The following is a 19,876-nucleotide window of genomic DNA, read 5'->3' as shown; positions in this document are numbered from 1 at the left end:
TCACCTCACGCCATCCCCAGCTGCGAGGCCCGCCGGCCTCTCTGCGGGGCAAGGTGGACATGTCGTGGGGTGGAAACCGCGGGGAGAAAGGCGAGCCCCAAGGCGGGGACGGGCTCTGTGGGCCGGGTTCAAGAAGGGCGAACCAGACCTTTGGTGCCGGATCACGGGCCCCAGGTCTATGATAGCCTGGCGCTGCCTTCGCGGCCAGGGCCCCTCCTCAGCACTGCTCGAGGAGCGGGCAGATCCTACCGCTCCAGCACGCTGACACACTGCCCTCTGATCCCCAGCAGAAGACAGGCGTTCATTAACATGGTGCACATCCGACTACAGCACCAGCCTATTCTTTGAAGAGCTCACGTGTCTCTGCTGAACACTAGCACTCTTGCTCTGGCATAATCTCATCACATTCAGTCTCAGCCTGTTCAAGAATCATAGCATGCTTTGGGCTGAAAAAGACCTTTAAAGGTCTGTTGGCTCTGCCTCATGAGAGGCTTTGCTTTTCCCCCAGCACATGCAAGCCAGCAGACAACGCAGACATGGCTGCTGCAGCAGCCCTGGGAAGCAGAGACCTCCAGAAAACTTGCACAGCAGCAGCAAAGCCATTGGTGGAGACCTGGAAGCTGACTTCCCCCTGTGTTATTTCAAGATAAAAGTTCACCAGCTCCAGCTATGCACAGTAACAAAGGTAGGAATTGTGGGTTTCACAGAGATACAGAATTCATCTGCTTTTCCTGGGAATTCTGTGCTCACTCACTCAGAAAAACAACCAGAAAAAAAGTTAATTGTGGCCCCGACCTTCGAGCGGGGGAAGAAGTCCCAAAGTCATAGACTGAGTATAGTGTTTATTTAAGACATGAAAACATGCAAGTAGAAATACATGCAACAAAAGCCACTTTTCTTGGCAGGATGATTGCTGTTAACGTTCTACATAGCCCCTTCAAAGTCAAACTGCTTCCCTACTGATTTGCAGGAAGATTTGGATTCGAAGTCACCTGTGTTTGATTAGAATAACAAAAAACAAAAGAAAAAGGAGGGATTTCAGTTCCCTTAGAAGAATATATCCAGTCTAGTAAGGAATCCTAATTGAGCTACATTGGCTTCCTCCACTGAGGTGAGTTCAACAGGGATTAGGAAATGCTTCGCTAAGGAACACAAGTTCTTTACGTTTTACAGAAGGGTTACAAAAAGTGGCAAACAGGTTTGTTCCAGTTTGGCTGCACACTGTGAGGCCCAGGGCAGGAAATACTTGGAGGCACTACGCCTGAGATGAGTATGTAGCTTTACTATAGACCTACAGTAAGCGAGATGATCAAGAACTGAAAGGAAACATTTGTTTCATTTTCTTAACTCTGTGAATCCAGAGCATACTTTTTCCCCCTAACTCTGTTTGTTATTGCTATGGGGGGAAAAAATCACTTTTAAAAGGTGTTCTTTATTTCACTTATAGTCACTTAAGGTTTCTTTATCCACCAGAAAATGAGGAGTCATGCCTCTGACTCTCTGACTGGCATCAACAGATCTGAAAGAGTTCCTTTGTTTTAAATCCCAAAGGCCTTTAGAAATTCTGCCTTGCCTGCACTAAGGAAAATAAGCACTAATCCTATTTTACAGGTAGAGAAAAGGCCACAAAAGGTATCACTATCAGAGCACTGGGAGGTACTAACACCTCATGCCCTTTGTACTCAGATGGTAAGCAATTCATTAAGAGACTGAAACAAACAAAGTAAACCCCTTGTTAGAGCTATAGAGTTCCAGTCCTGCTCAGCTGTGTATTACCACTTGGTAAATTAGTCCCCTGCCAAGGAGTGGCACAAAGATGTGGCAAGTGGCAAAGTTAGAGGCACAGGACAAATTACTTGCCCAGTGTTACCAGCAGGTCTGTGATAAAACAGGACCAGCTCTCCCAAGCATCAACTATGGCAGCAGTCAAAGATATGACATTAAAATGGTTAAGGGGGCCCCTGACAGCTCTTTGCTGTATAGTCAGGAACTAATTTTGTGACCTTGCAGAACTGGACATCTTTGGTAAAGAGACACTAGACAGCTTTACAGGAAAACCAGAGTGTTTTTCTACACAGAGTTGTTGATGCTTTTGTGACATGACAATCAGAGCTAAAACTTATCCATGACAGGCAGGAGGTCTGCTCCAGGGCATCGATCTACAGGCAAATTAAGAAGGGAAAAAATAAAAGGATACTAAGTTCCACAAATATTCTAAAGTGGAGAAAGAAAGCACTGGGCATGGCTGGTTGCTTGGGTTTTAAGCAATAGTTTATGGACACAGTGCAACTATAGCACACTTCACTTTATTCCCTGTATGAAAAAAACCAAAACAAAACAAAAAACAGCTTAGAGGTATCAAAGTTGAAGGCTGAGCAGTTCAATCTCAAAATGCTTTCATGCCTTCACCTCTCCCCTCCTCCCCCTCCCAGCTAATAACTCAAACTTGATTTAGACTCACCCACTCTCTCTAATCCCCCAAAAGATTTGATGCTTCCAGGAGCAAGCCTGCAGTCATTGTGATAAATCAACACACACTGGCATGGAAGCTCCAGTATCTCTGTAGAGGAGGTCAATTAGAGCAGTGTATTGGAAGAAAATATACTCAGGAAAGAAGGATTTTTTTCTGGATAGGCATTTAGGCAAATTCAGCAACAATTATTCCGTGGAGGGGCATGCAGAGGAGCATGTTCCTCTAGCACTTCATTTTCTCCAGTTGTTAATAAGGATCATTGAAGGGGTAATGGGGATGTCCAGCATCTCTTGGTACTAGCTTTCCATCCACCTGTGAAAGAGACAGACTCAAGTCAGAAGGATAAAAATCCATTCCTGCTCTCAGTTTCAAAGTCTGCATGGTTCAGATTTGCAACTCTTCATATCCTAAACATCTGGGAGCACTTTTTTTTTTGAGCTTAAACACGAGCTGTTCCCTCTGACTCCTGAGTCTCCTCAGCACTTCTTGGGGGGAAAAAAAAAGTAGGTAAAATAGATTTTAAAAAGGAGATAGCAGCTTGAAAGACTCTTGCTCTAGGCTAGAAAAATCTGACTCTTGAAGAATTCAATAAAGAATAGTTAAAAGCCTTTTGCCTTGTAGCTGTTACAGGGCAAATGTTGTAACACGCACACCTCCGAACACTATGGGAGTTGGAGCTCTAGCCCGTGTTTCCATGAGAGAGGCTTGCTGGGCTGCCAGTTTTACAGATGGATAAGCTGAAACACATTGAATAACTTGCTCAGGGTCACATACTGAAGCAATAATATTGTCACTGAATTCCTTCCTATCAGTTTTTGTTTAAGAGCATTTCCACGAAGCCCAGCTTCTCCAGCTGCAAAACGGGAACACTGAAACCAATATTCAGATAGGGAGAGGCTCAGGCTAGCCCAAAAGCAGATGTGGCCACATGCAAGTTGCAATTCCCACATCCCACCTTTAACCATTTGGATGCAAAAGCTGCATTTCTAGTTGCAACACCCTTTCCATTGCAACACCTCCAACTTCTGAGGAACTGAAGTAAAACCTTGCTCCTCATCTGCAACACCTGAGTGTTTAGCTTAGGAGCAGCACTGGCAAAGAGGTACACATTTCCCTGGGTGACTAACTGGCATCATTCAGCTCAAACTTGTAATTAATTATGTTAGAGAAAGTGTTGTCCTTTATACATACAAATGTGACTTTCATATGTGCAAATGTGATATCAGCAATCACTCAAAACGTTACAGGGGCAGAGGGAATCACAGGGACTTCCAAATCACACAGCCATCAGCAAAGTCCCTCCATTAGCTTTCAGTATGAAACCCGCATTTCAAAGCAACAACTGGAACCCCTTGTAACACACTGCTCACAGTGGCTACTGAAGTGTAAAATTAGTCACTTGGGGGCACTACAGAACAGAAAACTTCCATCATAAGGCTCAACATTTGACTGATGCTCAGGTTAAAATAAAGTGAAGCTGTCAACTGAAGGCAATCCTTAGAACTGTGGACAAAAGAACCACAGTACCTTGAGGTTTCCTGATATTCTCAGCTTCCTCCTGTTCCTAGAACTCCTGTTCCTCATTTGTCCTCTGTTTCTTAGCCCTGCACATTTTGCTGCACAGAACAGCTCTTCAAGCGAGCATTCTTGTTCACAGCATGCCAAGACAGCAGCTGCCAGAAGCAATGTTTCTCATAGCTGATTCCAGTCTACTCTGGGAATCTGAGAGGAGGCAGAGGAGTAAGAGCAGCAGTGAACACACTGCAGGTCAGTGGCAGCTAGTTATCAAACCCAGCCAGATATCATGTGTACTGTAGCATCACTCCTCCTCCTGCCTTGCCACTCGTTCAAGTTTCACCTAAGTCTGTTCCTTGGCCAATTAATGTGTGTGCAAAAGTTTGGATTTCAGGTTGGTGCAAGGTAATTTCTAACCTCTAACCAAATATTGATTGGTTGAAGTGTAAAGCAATGTAAATTGAGTGCATGCAATGCAATAGGCTCTCCTTAGGCTTTAAACAAAGCACCATGTGGAGAAGAGTGGCACAGGTCTAAGAACTTGTGTGCTTCGATCTCCATGAAGTAAAGCAAGGAAAAACAGTCTTGCCAGTAAGAGTAGGAGCTCTGGTATCACAACCATACTACACTTTGAAATCTAGACATTATAAATTAGAGTCATAGGGGAAGCAGGCATGAAAGGTTAGTCAGGAATTTTAATTCTCAGTTGATGAAAATTCTTTCCAATAAGCCCAGAGGGGATGGGCAGGAGACAAAAGGTTCCACTAGAGATCTTACAGCTAGAGTCGTGTTTTAGTTCTCATCTGGCTTCTTCCTCTGTTATCTGACAATATGGCAATATCTTTGAAGCCCAGCTGCATCACATTCACCCTTCTTCTAGCTGGATGGGCTAGCACTTTGAACTGTATTTCATCTCCCTTTTGTGAATCACTGTGATCTGATCAGGTCTCCCAGGTAACGAAAGCTCATGAATCATCCACAGCTCATCCAAGCCAGGCTGCATTTGAATCTATTTTGTCCTTTCATTAACAAACCAACTTTTGTTTGCAGCACAAGTAGCAGAAGACATGAAAGAAACATTGTCAATAGCAGGTGTGCTTATCACTACCACATTCACAGATCAGGAGCTAAGCTTGGAGTTTGGTGTACAGACTGCCAACCCATAAACACAGTGACAATTTTGGTTGCAGGGATGTGGGGGCATTTATTTACACACACATCCTGAACCAACTGTGCAGTTAAAAGTGTGGCCTTGAAGCTCTGATAAGCTCCAGCATGACAAACAGTGAAAGCTTTAACAAGTATCTCCCCTTGATACAAGGCAGGCATTCACCACATGCTCACAGCATCCCTTCTCTAACTCACAGTAGCTGATATGCTCCCAAGTAGTAAAAAAACCCAGGGATCAATCCTGGAGAAAAGCTCTCCCCAAAGAATTTCTTTAGCCAGTAGCCACTGACTACTGAAGAGTAACTTACAGGTAGACAAACTGTTGGAGAGGTAAGGGCATGCTTGAAGGCTTCCAAATCTGCAGCTAGACCTACTGTATCTATGCAGTGTACTGTATGATAGAGAAGGGGTAAATCACTTCAGACTCCTTATAGCTCAGTGATGCACCAAGGAATGGCAGTGGCTCTCTGTTGTATAGCCAGAAGCAGGACAGTAAGAAATGAAGAGCATTATGAAGACAGAAGACAAGAAAGCACTGACTTTGTTGCTGTTGTTACAGTGAGGGAAAAGGAGCAAGCTTAGATCCTTTAATACAAGAAAAGGCAGACCAAGAGGACTTCAACACTTACAGGGCATTGGTTTCTCCAAAACCAGTCTGGCATTTGACAGCACATGGCTTCATGGGAAAATAAACTACTGATGCTAAAAGATGCTGTGGCTAATAGAGTTGGGATGAAAAATACAACAGCCTAAGCCAAATTCCTTGCACTGGAAGAAAGTCATTGCAACAGGTGCGGAAAGGGGAGACATCCAGTGGGGAGGAGGGGATAAATTCCATCCTGTGACTTCCACCAGGGATGTGGAGAACTAACAGCACCCTGAGCCTTCAGGTATAAAATAAATGGGGAGAGTTGGAACAAAGAGCACTTGTGGAGGAACATGGACCTTAGCCTGCTTGTATGGAAGAAGAAAAAAAGTCAGCAGGACTTTGGTGCAACTTGAAGTAGGATGAGACTCTGTCAGTAATGGCAACCTGAGAACCACCAGTAGCCAAAGAAGTTAACCCTTTTCTATCCAGCTGTTGAAAAACTCTTTCTAGATACTGTAAAAAAAAGGATACAGTGTTCTTATGAGCAAGTAGTTCTGATGGGGACAGGAGAAGAGAGAAAACTGCAAAACTCCTGAGTGGTGCACATAAAGAGAAACATGAGCAGTTTACCGTAATCATTGGCACAATGTAACGCCAGTTTTTATTCAGGCTTCCAATGTGCTTCATCTCCTCTTCTGTGAGGCTGAAATCAAACACCTGAGGACAAAAGCAAGAGGCTTCATTCAACAACCACCATATTCAATTGATGTTAAGTTTTCCCTCTTGGTTTTGTTTCCTTTCTAAGTCACGACCATCCCCTTGAGCAGTGAACTCCTCCAGGTCCCCACGAGCCATAGAGCCAACTTACAGGCTAAAAGGTTCCCTTCTCAATAATCCAGGACAGAATGGAACAGCAGCAGTAACCCAAGACACTGATGGCTATTTCAAGTGTTTCATTTCAGCTGATTGTGCAACACCACAATTCATCTGAGGCAAACACATACAAGACTGGAATAATTTCTCAAGTTGTAGTTACATAACATTTCTTTTGTACTTCCAAGCAAACAGACCATGTGCTATATTAGAGTTGCAGGGTCCTGGTGTTAAAGCTCAGGTAAACTGAACAGAACAGCACCTGCAATATTTCAATGAAGCTGCAACTTTGGACAAGTCTGAGCCTCAAACAGAGGGAATTTCCATACAACTCTGATCAATAGCATTTATGTACCTGTAATAATCTTGGCTTTAGACAGCACTAGTTTTTGCCTTCTGTTTATAAATATGCAGTTGTAATTAAGCAAATTTTGTAAGGAACACCAAAACAAAAGGCTTAAAGCCTGAGGTGCTCACAGACTTGCCAACTCCAAGCTTACACTGACACTGCACAGCGTTCCTCCACAGAGATAAAAGGCAGCAGGACTGCTCCTCCAAGTGCGTGCTGCCAATTCAATCAAATGCTCTGTTCCCATGTAGATCTAAACCATGATTAAGTGCAGAGTTTACTGGGGGTTGTTGACATTCCCAGTACCTGCTACATGGCAGAACTTGGGTTTATGGGAGGGACACTTCCAGAAACAAGTCCCCACTTGAAAACATGTAACCAGCCCATCTGTGTGAGGGCTGAAAAACGGAGCTCAGAGACGTCTCTCCAAATTACTGGAGGTCAGAGTTTTGAAATCATTTCTAGAGTGAGCTGCTGCTATTTCAGAAGAGAAGCAAATGACACTAATTCTATTCTGTCAGCATCAGTGACAGTTTGCTGCAGAAGTACGTCACCAGCCCTCGCTTGTCAGGCAGAGCAACTGTTACTCATGAAGAACATCATGAAGAGACTCCCTTGTTCAGTAAGTTCACATGTCAGATACACTTCAGTAAAGAATTTTCATTTAGCTGCTACAAAGTGCATTCTTTACCTTTTGACAGCAAGACTGTGCCTGTGCACACATGCACACACTCAGCTGGAAAACAAACTTGATAGGTTTTAAGCCAAGTCTTTACCCTCCCTTTTAAGCATGGGTGACAGGTTGGACTTCATGATCCTTGAGGTCTTTTCCAACCTCATTGATTCTATGATTCTAATACACTGATGAGCAAGCATGAACCAAGTGCCTCAGCTTGTTGTTCTGCAAGCTGCAGGACAGTGTATCACTCACAGGAAAACATGTTGCTGAAACTCCTTTCCTCCATTTAAGCTCACCTGGATATTCTGCTGAATGCGAGCCGGAGTGACGCTCTTGGGAATGGCAACCACTTGACGCTGCACTTGCCATCTGTAAGATGAGAAGGAAAGAGATTTTTCTGGGTGTGCAGCCCAAGAACCACAGTAGTTCTTTTGGCTGGATCTGTGCCATCAGAGATGCCACATTTCTATGTGAAATAAAAACACCCAGAAGAGGGCTGACGTAGCACTGTGTTGTATTAGGACCTAATGTGTCCAAGCTTAAGCAGAACAGCAGCCACTAGACTAATCAGTGAGAGGAAGCTGCTCATGCCTTGGAACAAGGAAGCAAGTTTCAGGTGCTTTAAGCTAAAAACCCAAGAAACAGTCAGATAAAACATGCTTAAGAATTTTATGCAAGTTATAGCATGACAACCACCAAGAAACTAGAAGAAAACTCCCAAACCTCAAATGCCTGTCTAGTAGTTTCAGAACAAAATCTTCAGCAGACAGGGTAACTGCTGGTGGCCCAGACTGTACTAGTGGTATTGAAAGAGCCAAGTCCAAAAGAAAAATCTCCTCTTTTACTTTACAAAGTGCTGACCATATTCTGATCAATCATCTTGTTTCCCAGTATCCAGCAGATAGCTTTTGCTATATAAAAAACCCCAGCAAATGGTCCTTCAGTGTGAAGATGGAAAGTCCCTTCCTCAGCCCCTCTTCCTGGGAGCCCATTTGAATGGAGGGTTCAAGCAACTGACCATCTGCAAATTCAGTAGCCAGCACTTAAATGTGGTGTACTGCTGCCTTAATTGTCCTACTGCTATCACTGGTCAGGCCACACCTTGAGTCCTGTGTCCAGTTCTGGGCCTCTCAGTTTAGGAGAGATGTTGGGTTGCTGGAACGTGTCCAGAGAAGGGCAACAAAGCTGGGGGAAGGTTTGGGGCACAGCCCTGTGAGGAGAGGCTGAGGGAGCTGAGGTTGCTTAGCCTGGAGAGGAGGAGACTCAGGGGTGACCTTATTGCTCTCTACAACTACCTGAAGGGAGATTGTAGCCAGGTGGGGGTTGGTCTCTTCTCCCAGACAACCAGCACCAGAACAAGAGGACACAGTCTCAAGCTGCACCAGGGGAGATTTATGCTGGAGGTGAGGAGAAAGTTCTTCACAGAAAGAGTGATTGGCCATTGGAATGTGCTGCCCAGGGAGGTGGTGGAGTCACCATCATTGGAAGTGTTTAGGAAGAGACTGGATGGGGCACTTGGTGCCATGGTTTAGTTGGTTAGATGGTGTTGGGTGATGGGTTGGACTTGATCTCAAAGGTCTTTTCCAATGTGGTTAACTCTATTCTATTCTAAAAGGTTGGGATCTGTCCCAGGCATGGATCCATGCCCTGAATGGACTCCTCTTACCCACTTCATCTGCTTGTCCTAAGGCAGAACCAACTCTACCACCTGTGTCAAAAAAGCACCACATGGGGTTTGCTTTTGGCACTCCCTATGGGTTTAGCTCCTCGCTGATGTGGAAGAATATGTCATTTAAGTTAATTTCTTCCAGCTTGTGTGTTTTTGACTGAGGGCTGTGTCCCCAGATGCCATCCTCTCTCACAACCCTTCTGTACCTGAGGATGATCTGTGCAGGTGACTTGCTGTATTTGTCTGCCAGTTTTTTGATGCCAGGCTCTTCTAGAAGCACAGGCTCATCTGGGTGTTTCCACATGCGGTCTGGAGAGCCAAGGGGACTGTAGGCAGTGACAACCAAGCCTCTCTTCTGGCAGTGAGCTATCAGCTCGTTCTGAGCTAGGTAAGGGTGGCACTCTACCTATTAAAACAATCCACAATGAGCAGCTAGATCACAGGTATCAACACAAAACTCTAAACAAACAGGATGGCAAAAGCACAACAGAACCAAGCGCATCACAGGTGGTTTTTCCAGACTCTGGAAGTCCGTAGGTGGTTCAGTTATACCTCACTACCAGGAGAGTGAAAGCTTACAGGAAAAGGAGAACAGACCACCCAAGTACAGTGTGCTGGATTTTTCCTATGTACCATATAGATCACAGAATGACCAAAGGAGGTCTTTACAGAAGGCATTCAAGTGACTCCCTCACAGTCTTCCTTTCTTATAGACTAAATGGATCCTCATGAGAGATGACCTCTACAAAAAAATCTGATCAACTAAACAAGCATAAATGACTGTGGAACATGGATACAGGCCTCCTCCCCAACAAATTAGTCTGTGTTTGTGTGCCTACACCTGCAGAGCTAGCTCCATTCTTCCCTTTATATAAGCACCTGCACCCCCTGTCTACACCTGGAGTATTGGTGTGCAAATCCTTCACCCCCAAGGACAAACAGCAAAGGCAGCCATGCTCTCCTTTGTTCACCTTACCTGCAGCACAGCTGGTTTCACAGTAGCCACACTGAGCACATCATCAATCTGACGACTGTTGAAGTTTGACAGCCCAATGGCCTTCACCAGACCTTTCCCCACCAGCTTCTCCATAGCCTTCCAGGTGTCCTTGTAATCAGTGTAGTCGTAGCGCATCGTGTTATCAGGGTTCTTGGGGAAGATGTTGTCCCCTCGTCTACAGCACCAAAGGTGAAGTGTAAGTACACATACCACATCATTTATAGCATGTTAGTTCTTCACTAACAGAAACTTTCCTCAAAGGACTCTAAAAAGCTTATACAGTTGGAAGGGTAGAGCACAAACTGAGCAGATTTGTTTGTCAAACTCCACTATGCTGACTTGGCCTATAAGAAGTTATTTCACATATAGTCACTCCCATGTAAACTTGCTACATGGCACTTGAAGCCACTTACCTGTACAGCAGTAACCATAAAGAACTGATAAGCCACTGTACATGCAGCAGGAGCTCTTTGCACATGCTGATCCTAGCAAGGCAGATGAGTTAGAGAGCAGCAACCTGGAGGGCAGCTTTGGGTTTTCAGTTTGGTTTTTTGAGAGAGGACTGATTCTACATAATCTGTTTGGATCTGCTACCAAAGGGATTTGGGGCTAAGGGCTCTCTAGGAGAGATTGTATTCAAAGTATACTGGCATAGGCTGGTATGGCTGGGCAGTAACTGGCTGGAAAGCAGCCCTGAGAACAAAGACTTGGGGGTGCTGGTGGACAAAAAGCTCAACAGGAGCTCTCAATGTGCACTTGCAGCCTGCAAAGCCAATCAGATCCTGGGCTGCATCAGGAGAAGTGTGGCCAGCAGGTCGAGGGAGGTGATCCTCCCCCTCTACTCAGCCCTGGTGAGACCCCACCTGGAGTACTGCCTCCAGTTCTGGAGCCCCTATTGCAGGAGGGATGTGGAGATGCTGGAAGGTGTCCAGAGAAGGGCCACAAGGATGATCAGAGGGCTGGAGCACCTCTCCTATGAGGACAGACTGAAGGAGTTGGGGCTGTTCAGTCTGCAGAAGAGAAGGCTCTGAGGTGACCTAATTGTGGCCTTCCAGTATCTGAAGGGGGCCTACAGGAAGGCTGGGGAAGGACTTCTCAGGATCTCAGGTAGTGATAGGACTAGGGGGAATGGAATGAAGCTGGAGGTGGGAGATTCAGGCTGGATGTGAGGAGGAAGTTCTTCACCATGAGAGTGGTGAAACGCTGGAATGGGTTGTCCAGGGAGGTGGTTGGGGCCCCATCCCTGGAGGTGTTTAAGCTCAGGCTGGACGAGGCTGTGGCCAGCCTGATCTAGTGTGGAGTGTCCCTGCCCATGGCAGGGGGGTTGGAACTAGATGATCCTTGTGGTCCCTTCCAACCCTGAATGATACTATGATACTATGATTCCCACTCCCTCTGGATTCTGTAGCAGTGCTGCCATCCAACAGAAGTGCAGATTCTCACAGAAATCTTAACATGTATGTGTTGCTTATAGGCTGGGTGTGCTTCCACCACCCCATGTTAAAAATAAACCAAAATAAAACCCACCCTAAAACATGCAAAAAGAACCTGGTTATGCAAGGTGACACCACCATACCAGAGGCCTACATCTGCTGTCTGAGCAGTCCATGCTTGGAGGGGTACAAGCTATCCCACTGGAAGAGCACTGCTCCATAACCACTGCAGGACACTGCTAGCTCAGATCTCAGAGACTGTCATATGTTGCTCTAGCCAAGCAGTGAATAGTGTAAGAAATGGCAGCAGCTGGGGATGGTTCCTCTTGATGTCATTGATGAATCTACAACCAAGAGTAACTCTGAAAGCTTTATGAGCTCCCAACTCAGAAAAGCAGCCTCAAATGCACACACATCCTGGGGTTGGAGTGACTGGAGAGCAGCCAGGCAGAAAGGGGCCTGGGGGTACTGGTTGACAGTAGGCTGAACACGAGACAGAAGTGTGCCCAGGGAGTCAAGAAGACCAATGGCATCCTGGCCTGCATCAGAAATAATGTGGCCAGCAAGAGCAGGGAAGTCATTGTGCCCTGTGCTCAGCACTGGTTAGGCCACACCTTGAGTCCGGTGTCCAGTTCTGGGCTCCTCAATTAAAGAAGGACACTGAGATACTTGAACATGTCCAGAGAAGGGCAACGAGGCTGGGGAGAGGCCTTGAACACAGCCCTGTGAGGAGAGGCTGAGGGAGCTGGGGTTGTTTAGCCTGGAGAAGAGGAGGTTCAAGGGAGACCTTATTGCTCTCTACAACTATCTGAAAGGAGGCTGCAGTCAGGAGGGGATGGTCTGTTCTCCCAGGCAGCCAGCACCAGAATAAGAGGACACAGCCAGGGGAAGTTCAGGCTGGAGGTGAGGAGAAAGTTCTTCCCAGAAAGAGTAATTTGCCATTGGAATGTGCTGCCCAGGGAGGTGATGGAGTGACTGTCCCTGGAGGTGTCCAAAAAAGGATTGGATGTGGCACTTGGTGCCATGGTTAAGTTAGTCATGAGGTGTCAGGTATTAGGTTGGACTTGATGATCTCTGAGGTCTTTTCCAAGCTGGTTGATTCTATGATGTGTCAAGACTACTATATGAAGCAAGAGATTAATTTCTAAGTCCTAGAGGCACTGTGATTTTCACCTGGAAGCCTGGTTTAATTTCTGTGTAAATAACACTTGTTTGCTCAGCTTCCCTCAGCTCACCAATGGGTGCTAGAGGTAACAACACATTAAACCAGCTGAAGTAGAGCTAATGGAAAACTGCAGAGTGAACAGTTTCTTTTCTGAGAGTGTCAGTTCTGCCAACTGTTTCCACATCACCATCAAGCCCATTTAAATATTAGTATTATCTAAAGATGCACAATTCTTTGTGTTGTGTTACTACCACAGCAATGTTTAATTTTGTTTTCAACCAACTGGAAAACAAACCTGTTTCACAACAGGGGGAATTTTTTAACAGTTCCTTCTCCAAACCAGCTCTAGCTGAAAACACTTCCTCATTCTGTTATGCTCTGGAACAGATCTCTACTTCCTTTTACTGTTAGTGTTGTATGCTTAGTAAAAGTTCATATGACTGGAAGTGGGGGGGGGGAGGAAAGGTTCTCAAATTTGTAGAACAGCCAGATGCCTTTTAAAGTGAGAGGCTTTCCACTGCTGAGTGGTCTCCAAACATTTGGTCAAGAGATTCACTCCCTCTCTGCCACATGCTTGTAGATGTGCAAGCAATGTTGTCATCAAAGCAAGGAACTTTGTTTCTGAGGGGGTTGTAGGATAAGTGCATTTAGCACTTAGCTAGTCAGCTTCCAGAGAATAGAATAGAGTAGAATAGTATCATAGTATCATAGTATCATTCAGGGTTGGAAGGGACCACAAGGATCATCTAGTTCCAACCCCCCTGCCATGGGCAGGGACACCCCACACTAGATCAGGCTGGCCACAGCCTCATCCAGCCTGGGCTTAAACACCTCCAGGGACGGGGCCTCAACCACCTCCCTGGACAACCCATTCCAGGGCTTCACCACTCTCATGGGGAAGAACCTCCTCCTCACATCCAGCCTGAATCTCCCCACCTCCAGCTTCATTCCATTCCCCCTAGTCCTATCACTACCTGAGATTCTGAGAAGTCCTTCCCCAGCCTTCCTGTAGGCCCCCTTCAGATACTAGAATAGAATAGAATAGGTTGGAAGAGGCCTTTGAGATCATTGAGTCCAACCTATCATCCAACACTATCTAATCAACTAAACCATGGCATACAAGCACACAAGGCTCTTGTATTTCCTCACAGCACAGAATCAAAGTGTCATAAGAAGTGATTTCACAGTATCACAGTATTGCCAAGGTTGGAAGAGACTTCAAGGATCATCGAGTCCAACCTGTCACCACAGACCTCATGACTAAACCATGGCACCAAGTGCCACGTCCAATCTCCTCTTGAGCACCTCTAGGGATGGTGACTCCACCACCTCCCTGGGCAGCACATTCCAATGGCTAACAACTCTTTCTGTGAAGAACTTTCTCCTCACCTCGAGCCTAAACTTCCCCTGGCACAGCTTGAGACTGTGTCCCCTCGTTCTGGTGCTGGTTGCCTGGGAGAAGAGACCAACTCCCATTTCCATTTACCCCTCATACAGATAGCACCATGACACTGCATCTGTTTGGCCAGTCCAGTTAATAACTACCAGCAAAAAGTTCTGTCACAGAACACTTAATTCTCATTTTACAGATAAATAAAGCTGCGGCCCGCGGAACTGCCAGGATTTAGAATAGAATAGAATAAACCAGGTTGGAAGAGACCTTCAAGATCATCGAGTCCAACCTACCATCCAACACCACCTAATCAACTAAACCATGCAACCAAGCACCCTGTCAAGTCTCCTCCTGAACACCTCCAATGATGGTGACTCCACCATCTCCCCGGGCAGCCCATTCCAATGGGCAATCACTCTCTCTGTGTAAAACTTCCTCCTGACCTCCAGCCTGAACCTCCCCTGGCGCAGCCTGAGACTGTGTCCTCTTGTTCTGGTACTGGCTGCCTGGGAGAAGAGACCAACATCTGCCTGTCTACAACCTCCCTTCAGGTAGTTGTAGACAGCAATAATGTCTCCCCTGAGTCTCCTCATCTCCAGGCTAAGCAACCCCAGCTCCCTCAGCCTCTCCTCATAGGGCTTGTGCTCCAAACCCCTCACCAATTTTGTTGCCCTTCTCTGGACTCGTTCCAGCAAGTCAACCTCCTTCCTAAACTGAGGGGCCCAGAACTGGACACAGGACTCGAGGTGTGGCCTAACCAGTGCAGTGTACAGGGGCAGAATGACCTCCCTGCTCCTGCTGGCCACACTGTTCTTGATGCAGGCCAGGATGCCATTGGCCCTCCTGGCCACCTGGGCACACTGCAGGCTCATGTTCAGCCTACCATCAACCAGCACCCCCAGGTCCCTCTCTGCCTGGCTGCTCTCCAGCCGCTCTGACCCTAGCCTGTAGCACTGCATGGGGTTGTTGTGGCCAATGTGGCCTCAAGGCTGCCACATAGGCCAGCAGCAGAACCACAAAGAGCTGCCACACTTCCCCAGTGCCTCGATGAAGACACTGGAGTATTTTAAAATTCAAATATACTATATATTTGACAAATTTCCAGCCAGTGTAAGAATGTAAGCTGCCTGTGCCATGAAGTTTTGTTACTTTTCCCCAGCTGGACTGCTTCCAGTCATCTGTCTCTGGCACCTGGTTGTTCTCACTATTAAAAAAATCTAAGTAATTGCTTAAAGATCTTAAATTAAGACTTAACATTCATTTTTTTTCCACCCTCAGCATTGCTACACAATAACAACAATTATCCCTTCTCTATTTACAGTGCTTCTACACAAAGCCAGAAGTTTTGTCTCCTCTACTGTTTATTTAAAAGACCTGCTGCAAATCTACTGTAGAATTCCCACCACAACCTGAAAGTCAAAGAAAAATGACATTTGAAGGATTGTTTCTGTGAATGAAAGGACCAACTATGGGTAAGTGTACAGGTGATGGGTGGAAAAGACTGGCCATACAGTGTCTATGGTGTAGTGTATAGGACTACACGATTAGCCACACTGAAAAACATCTTACAGGCAGTACACAAAGGAAGAAATTAATAACTTAGAAAGAAGGCCCTCAGGATATAACAACAGCCACTTATTAAAAACTGGAGTGTCTGCATTCTGTGCCCTTTCCAGGTAGAACTTACTCAAAAGCGTGAGGCCAGTGCATGAGGTACAGATCCAGGTAATCCAGTTTCAAATCACTAAGTGTTTTCCTTAATGCTGGCTCTACATCATCTGGGTGGTGCTTGGTATTCCAGAGCTTTGATGTTACAAACAGGTCCTCTCTTTTAATAGCCTGTAAGAAAGAAAGAAAGAAAAGAAAATGAAGAAGAAAGGGAAGGGACGAGGGAAGAAGAAAGGGAAGGGACGAGGGAAGAAGAAAGGGAAGGGAAGAGGGAAGAAGAAAGGGAAGGGACGAGGGAAGAAGAAAGGGAAGGGACGAGGGAAGAAGAAAGGGAAGGGACGAGGGAAGAAGAAACTGTAGTAACACAGAACCCATGAATTAAACCTTTCAAAAATCTATTGGATGGAGAACAGTGAGAGAAATATCACATTGGTGACAGAAATACACACCACATACTTAGACATTTATTAGGAGTTCTAAAACCCAAAATTGTCCTCTCCACCTACACAATTTTCCAAACTTTCCAATTCGAGGGTTTCTCTACTAAGTGTGATGTGGCCATAAAAAAAAAAGCAGCTTACTGAGTTTATTCATATGTAAATGTTGTAACTTCTATTTAACAGTTCACATATTCCAGGCACAGCCAGCTAATTTACTGTACTCATCATGTTATAAACTAAGAGTGCTTCTCATGGGAAGAGCGTGGGAAAAAGAGAAGTTTACCCAAACCTCTGCACTTCAGTTTCCAAGTTCTGAAGAAACACACTTAGAACTGAGTGCCCTGCATGTTGTAAAAGAAGGGAAATAGCCAGAAATGCAACAAACAGAAAGTTTGTTCACTAGGATGCATAAAATGCCAAAGGGAGATTGTACTTGGAAAGCTGAAGGACAGAACACCTTCAGAGGGCACTTCTCACTGTGTTATGTGTGACCAAATTTCACTCAGATCTATAGTATCATGGTATCAGTCAGGGTTGGAAGGGACCACAAGGATCATCTAGTTCCAACCCCCCTGCCATGGGCAGGGACACCCCACACTAGATCAGGCTGGACAGAGCCTCATCCAGCCTGGGCTTAAACACCTCCAGGGACGGGGCCCCAACCACCTCCCTGGACAACCCATTCCAGGGCTTCACCACTCTCACGGTGAAATAGTTTGTAGAAGATGGAATTATTAATTCCTTCATTTCTCTTCTCCAACCATCTAGTTATTTCTGTTTCACCTGTGGCTGCTGTATTCAAAGAGAAAAATGTTTTCAAATGTCTAGTATTAAGTTAGCTAGCTAGTACAAACTGAGGAAGAGAGTCCTATGCTTCCCTGAATTTGTTACCATATTTAATAGGAAGGAATCCTTGGGGCAAGCTGAGGGCAGCTTCTCTCAAGCTAATTATATAACAAAGGGAATGCTCTAAAGCCAAGGTAGAGCAGCAGGGAAGCAGAAACTTTCTTTCCATGGGCTCTGAGGCTGTTAGAGGTAATCCTTCTGGCCCCTCAGGCCACAGGGCAAGGGCTGATGAACTTAAGATTCCACTCCATGTCATCCACAGGAATGCCTGTCACACCACATTAGATTTAGGTCATGGCTTCTCAGGTGCAGGCCTTAGAGGCACAGTTACCAAACCCTCAAATGCAATCACTGCTTAAACAAAAGTGTATATATTTGCTGGAGCACCTCTCCTACGAGGACAGACTGAAGGAGTTGGGGCTGTTCAGTCTGGAGAAAAGAAGGCTCCAAAGTGACCTAATTGTGGCCTTCCAGTATCTGAAGGGGGCCTACAGGAAGGCTGGGGAGGGACTTCTCAGGATCTCAGGCAGTGATAGGACTAGTGGGAATGGAATGAAGCTGGAGGTGGGAAGATTCAGGCTGGATGTGAGGAGGAGGTTCTTCCCCATGAGAGTGGTGAAGCCCTGGAATGGGTTGTCCAGGGAGGTGGTCGAGGCCCCGTCCCTGGGGGTGTTTAAGACCAGGCTGGACGAGGCTCTGGGCAGCCTGATCTAGTGTGGGGTGTCCCTGCCCATGGCAGGGGGGTTGGAACTAGATGATCCTTGTGGTCCCTTCCAACCCTGACTGATACTATGATACTATAACCAGAAAAAAATCCATGCCACTGAATTTGCTGTGGATATCCACTGCTGCATCCTGTTCCAGAATGGCAAACTGGAGGAACTTTTCACCTACATCATGACAAATATCTTACATTATAACTACTGATTCTGGGAACCTCCAATTTTTGATACCCAAATTGGGATTCTTTGCCATGGGGAAAGGAGCAAGCAGAGACAATTTTTAACAGGCACTGTCTGTAGCTTGCTTGCAATTGTTCCAACAATCTTTTCCCCTTCTTACAGCCAGGAGAGGAAGCCCTCTTTTGTGTCTGTTCCTGATCAATAACAAACAGCTGTGATAGAGGAGGAGGAGGAAAATCACAAATGCTGACTTTACAGACTACTTTCAGGTAAGTCAGCATGGTGGTTCTTGCCCTTTTACCTTGTCGGGCCCAAGGCATTCCTGGAGAGCTTCACCAATCTCCCCTTCATTGCAGTAAGCTGCTGCACAATCGATGTGGCGATAACCTGCACTAAGGGCATATTTCACTGCTGCTTTCACCTGCAATCAGAAAGAGATTACCCAATGCAATCAGTGAAAAGGGACACATCACTTAGTGAGAAACATCTCCAACAACCTACATACAGTCATGAGCAAACAGAGCAGGATACATTCCCCTGTAGCATAGCTTTTAGGAGTGAGCAGATGCTTCAGAAGTAACATGAAAATGGACCATGCACACAAGCCAAGCATGCAAAATTCACCAGATAGAATCCCTATGCTTTCTTAACTGTAGTTGTCACACTTCTCTTAAATACAACATCAGCTTTAAGAAGCAGGTTTAAAATAAATTGCCTCTCAGGAAGACAGTCTTTCTGGAATTGATAAATTAATGGATCAATGTCACTCAAGGCTGGAAGATACCTCCTTTCTCCTGGTAAAGAGTCTTGTTTCTAATTCCAGAATTGCCACAGTTTGGGTTTGGTTCAACTGCTAACAATTTCTAAGATAATACTATTTATATACAGCACATTTTCCCTCCTTGTCTTCATTTGGACTGATTGCACAACAGAAGTCACTACACGGCTGAGTATTAACCCATGGCCTGCAGGGGATCTCCTGATGCTCTCAACTTTGCATATTGCTTTTCACATTGCTGACAATGAGAGTGTTGCCAGCAGCCACACACCCCTTGCAGGAACCGAAAATGACTGCAAATGTCAGTGTCATAATGATCTCCCATTAGGCTTCCAGTGAATAGTAAATCTATCTTCTCTTTTACACCTACCCCTCTGAAGTGCTACAGTAAGAGTACATCTTAACTGTACAGGGATTTCTATACCTTGCTTTTCACCCACTTGGGAATTACTCTGTATATAAAGCTTGATGCAATAAGGCCCTAAAGTATTTATAGAGATTAAATCTCTCACGTCAAAAGATTAGTAATGTGTTCACATAGACCAGAGAGAGATTGATTTCCTTCAACTTGAAGCACCAGCACTTTAAATTTTAAAGCTGACAACATTATTAACAGCAACTAAAGATGTGTACAGCCCTGCTTTTAGATGCTCAGAAAGAAGGGGAAATCAAGTGTGAAATAGATCTCTCTTCTACTGGTGGGTTTCATTTTTTCTCCTTGGCAAGGCAGACACAGGAATATCCTGATTGCATTCTTTGGCGTTTTGAGAGGAAAGCTGGAATGCAGACCAGTTTCCCTTAGCTAGAATGACAAAGCACTTCTATTACAGCAGTGAAGTAAGCTCTTCCTCTCTCTAGCAGGATGGCATTTACAACCCATTTCACTGTGACAAAGACATTCCTCGGAAGGTCACCACAAAGTCAATGTGGTGGTAAT

General features: G+C 45.5%; 1 protein-coding gene and 1 long non-coding RNA gene across 3 annotated transcripts in view; one reads left to right on the top strand and one right to left on the bottom strand.

Annotated features, from left to right (window-relative positions):
• Window positions 1-564: 564 nt before the first annotated feature.
• Window positions 565-18,420, top strand: LOC137442628 (uncharacterized). The gene is made up of 3 exons (XR_010987715.1): window positions 565-685; window positions 15,627-15,777; window positions 18,324-18,420. It is a non-coding gene; the product is annotated as an uncharacterized lncRNA (long non-coding RNA).
• Window positions 826-19,876, bottom strand: part of AKR1A1 (aldo-keto reductase family 1 member A1) — a 28,234-nt gene continuing 9,183 nt past the window's right edge. For both annotated transcript variants that reach the window (XM_068141612.1, XM_068141613.1), the window contains 7 exons: window positions 18,463-18,582; window positions 15,993-16,144; window positions 10,294-10,489; window positions 9,524-9,723; window positions 7,945-8,017; window positions 6,378-6,464; window positions 826-2,785 (listed from right to left, as the gene is read on the bottom strand). In XM_068141612.1, coding sequence (XP_067997713.1) covers window positions 2,720-2,785; window positions 6,378-6,464; window positions 7,945-8,017; window positions 9,524-9,723; window positions 10,294-10,489; window positions 15,993-16,144; window positions 18,463-18,582 — 894 coding nt within the window. In that variant the 3' untranslated portion in view covers window positions 826-2,719. The remainder of the gene's footprint in view (window positions 2,786-6,377; window positions 6,465-7,944; window positions 8,018-9,523; window positions 9,724-10,293; window positions 10,490-15,992; window positions 16,145-18,462; window positions 18,583-19,876) is intronic.

The sequence above is a fragment of the Melanerpes formicivorus genome, unplaced genomic scaffold, assembly GCF_026170545.1.
Source record: "Melanerpes formicivorus ecotype bairdi unplaced genomic scaffold, bMelFor1.0.p_v2 SCAF_7, whole genome shotgun sequence".
Taxonomy (NCBI): Eukaryota; Metazoa; Chordata; class Aves; order Piciformes; family Picidae; genus Melanerpes; species Melanerpes formicivorus.
The sequence above is the reverse complement of the archived record's forward strand: the minus strand, read 5'-3'. Positions and strand labels throughout refer to the sequence as shown.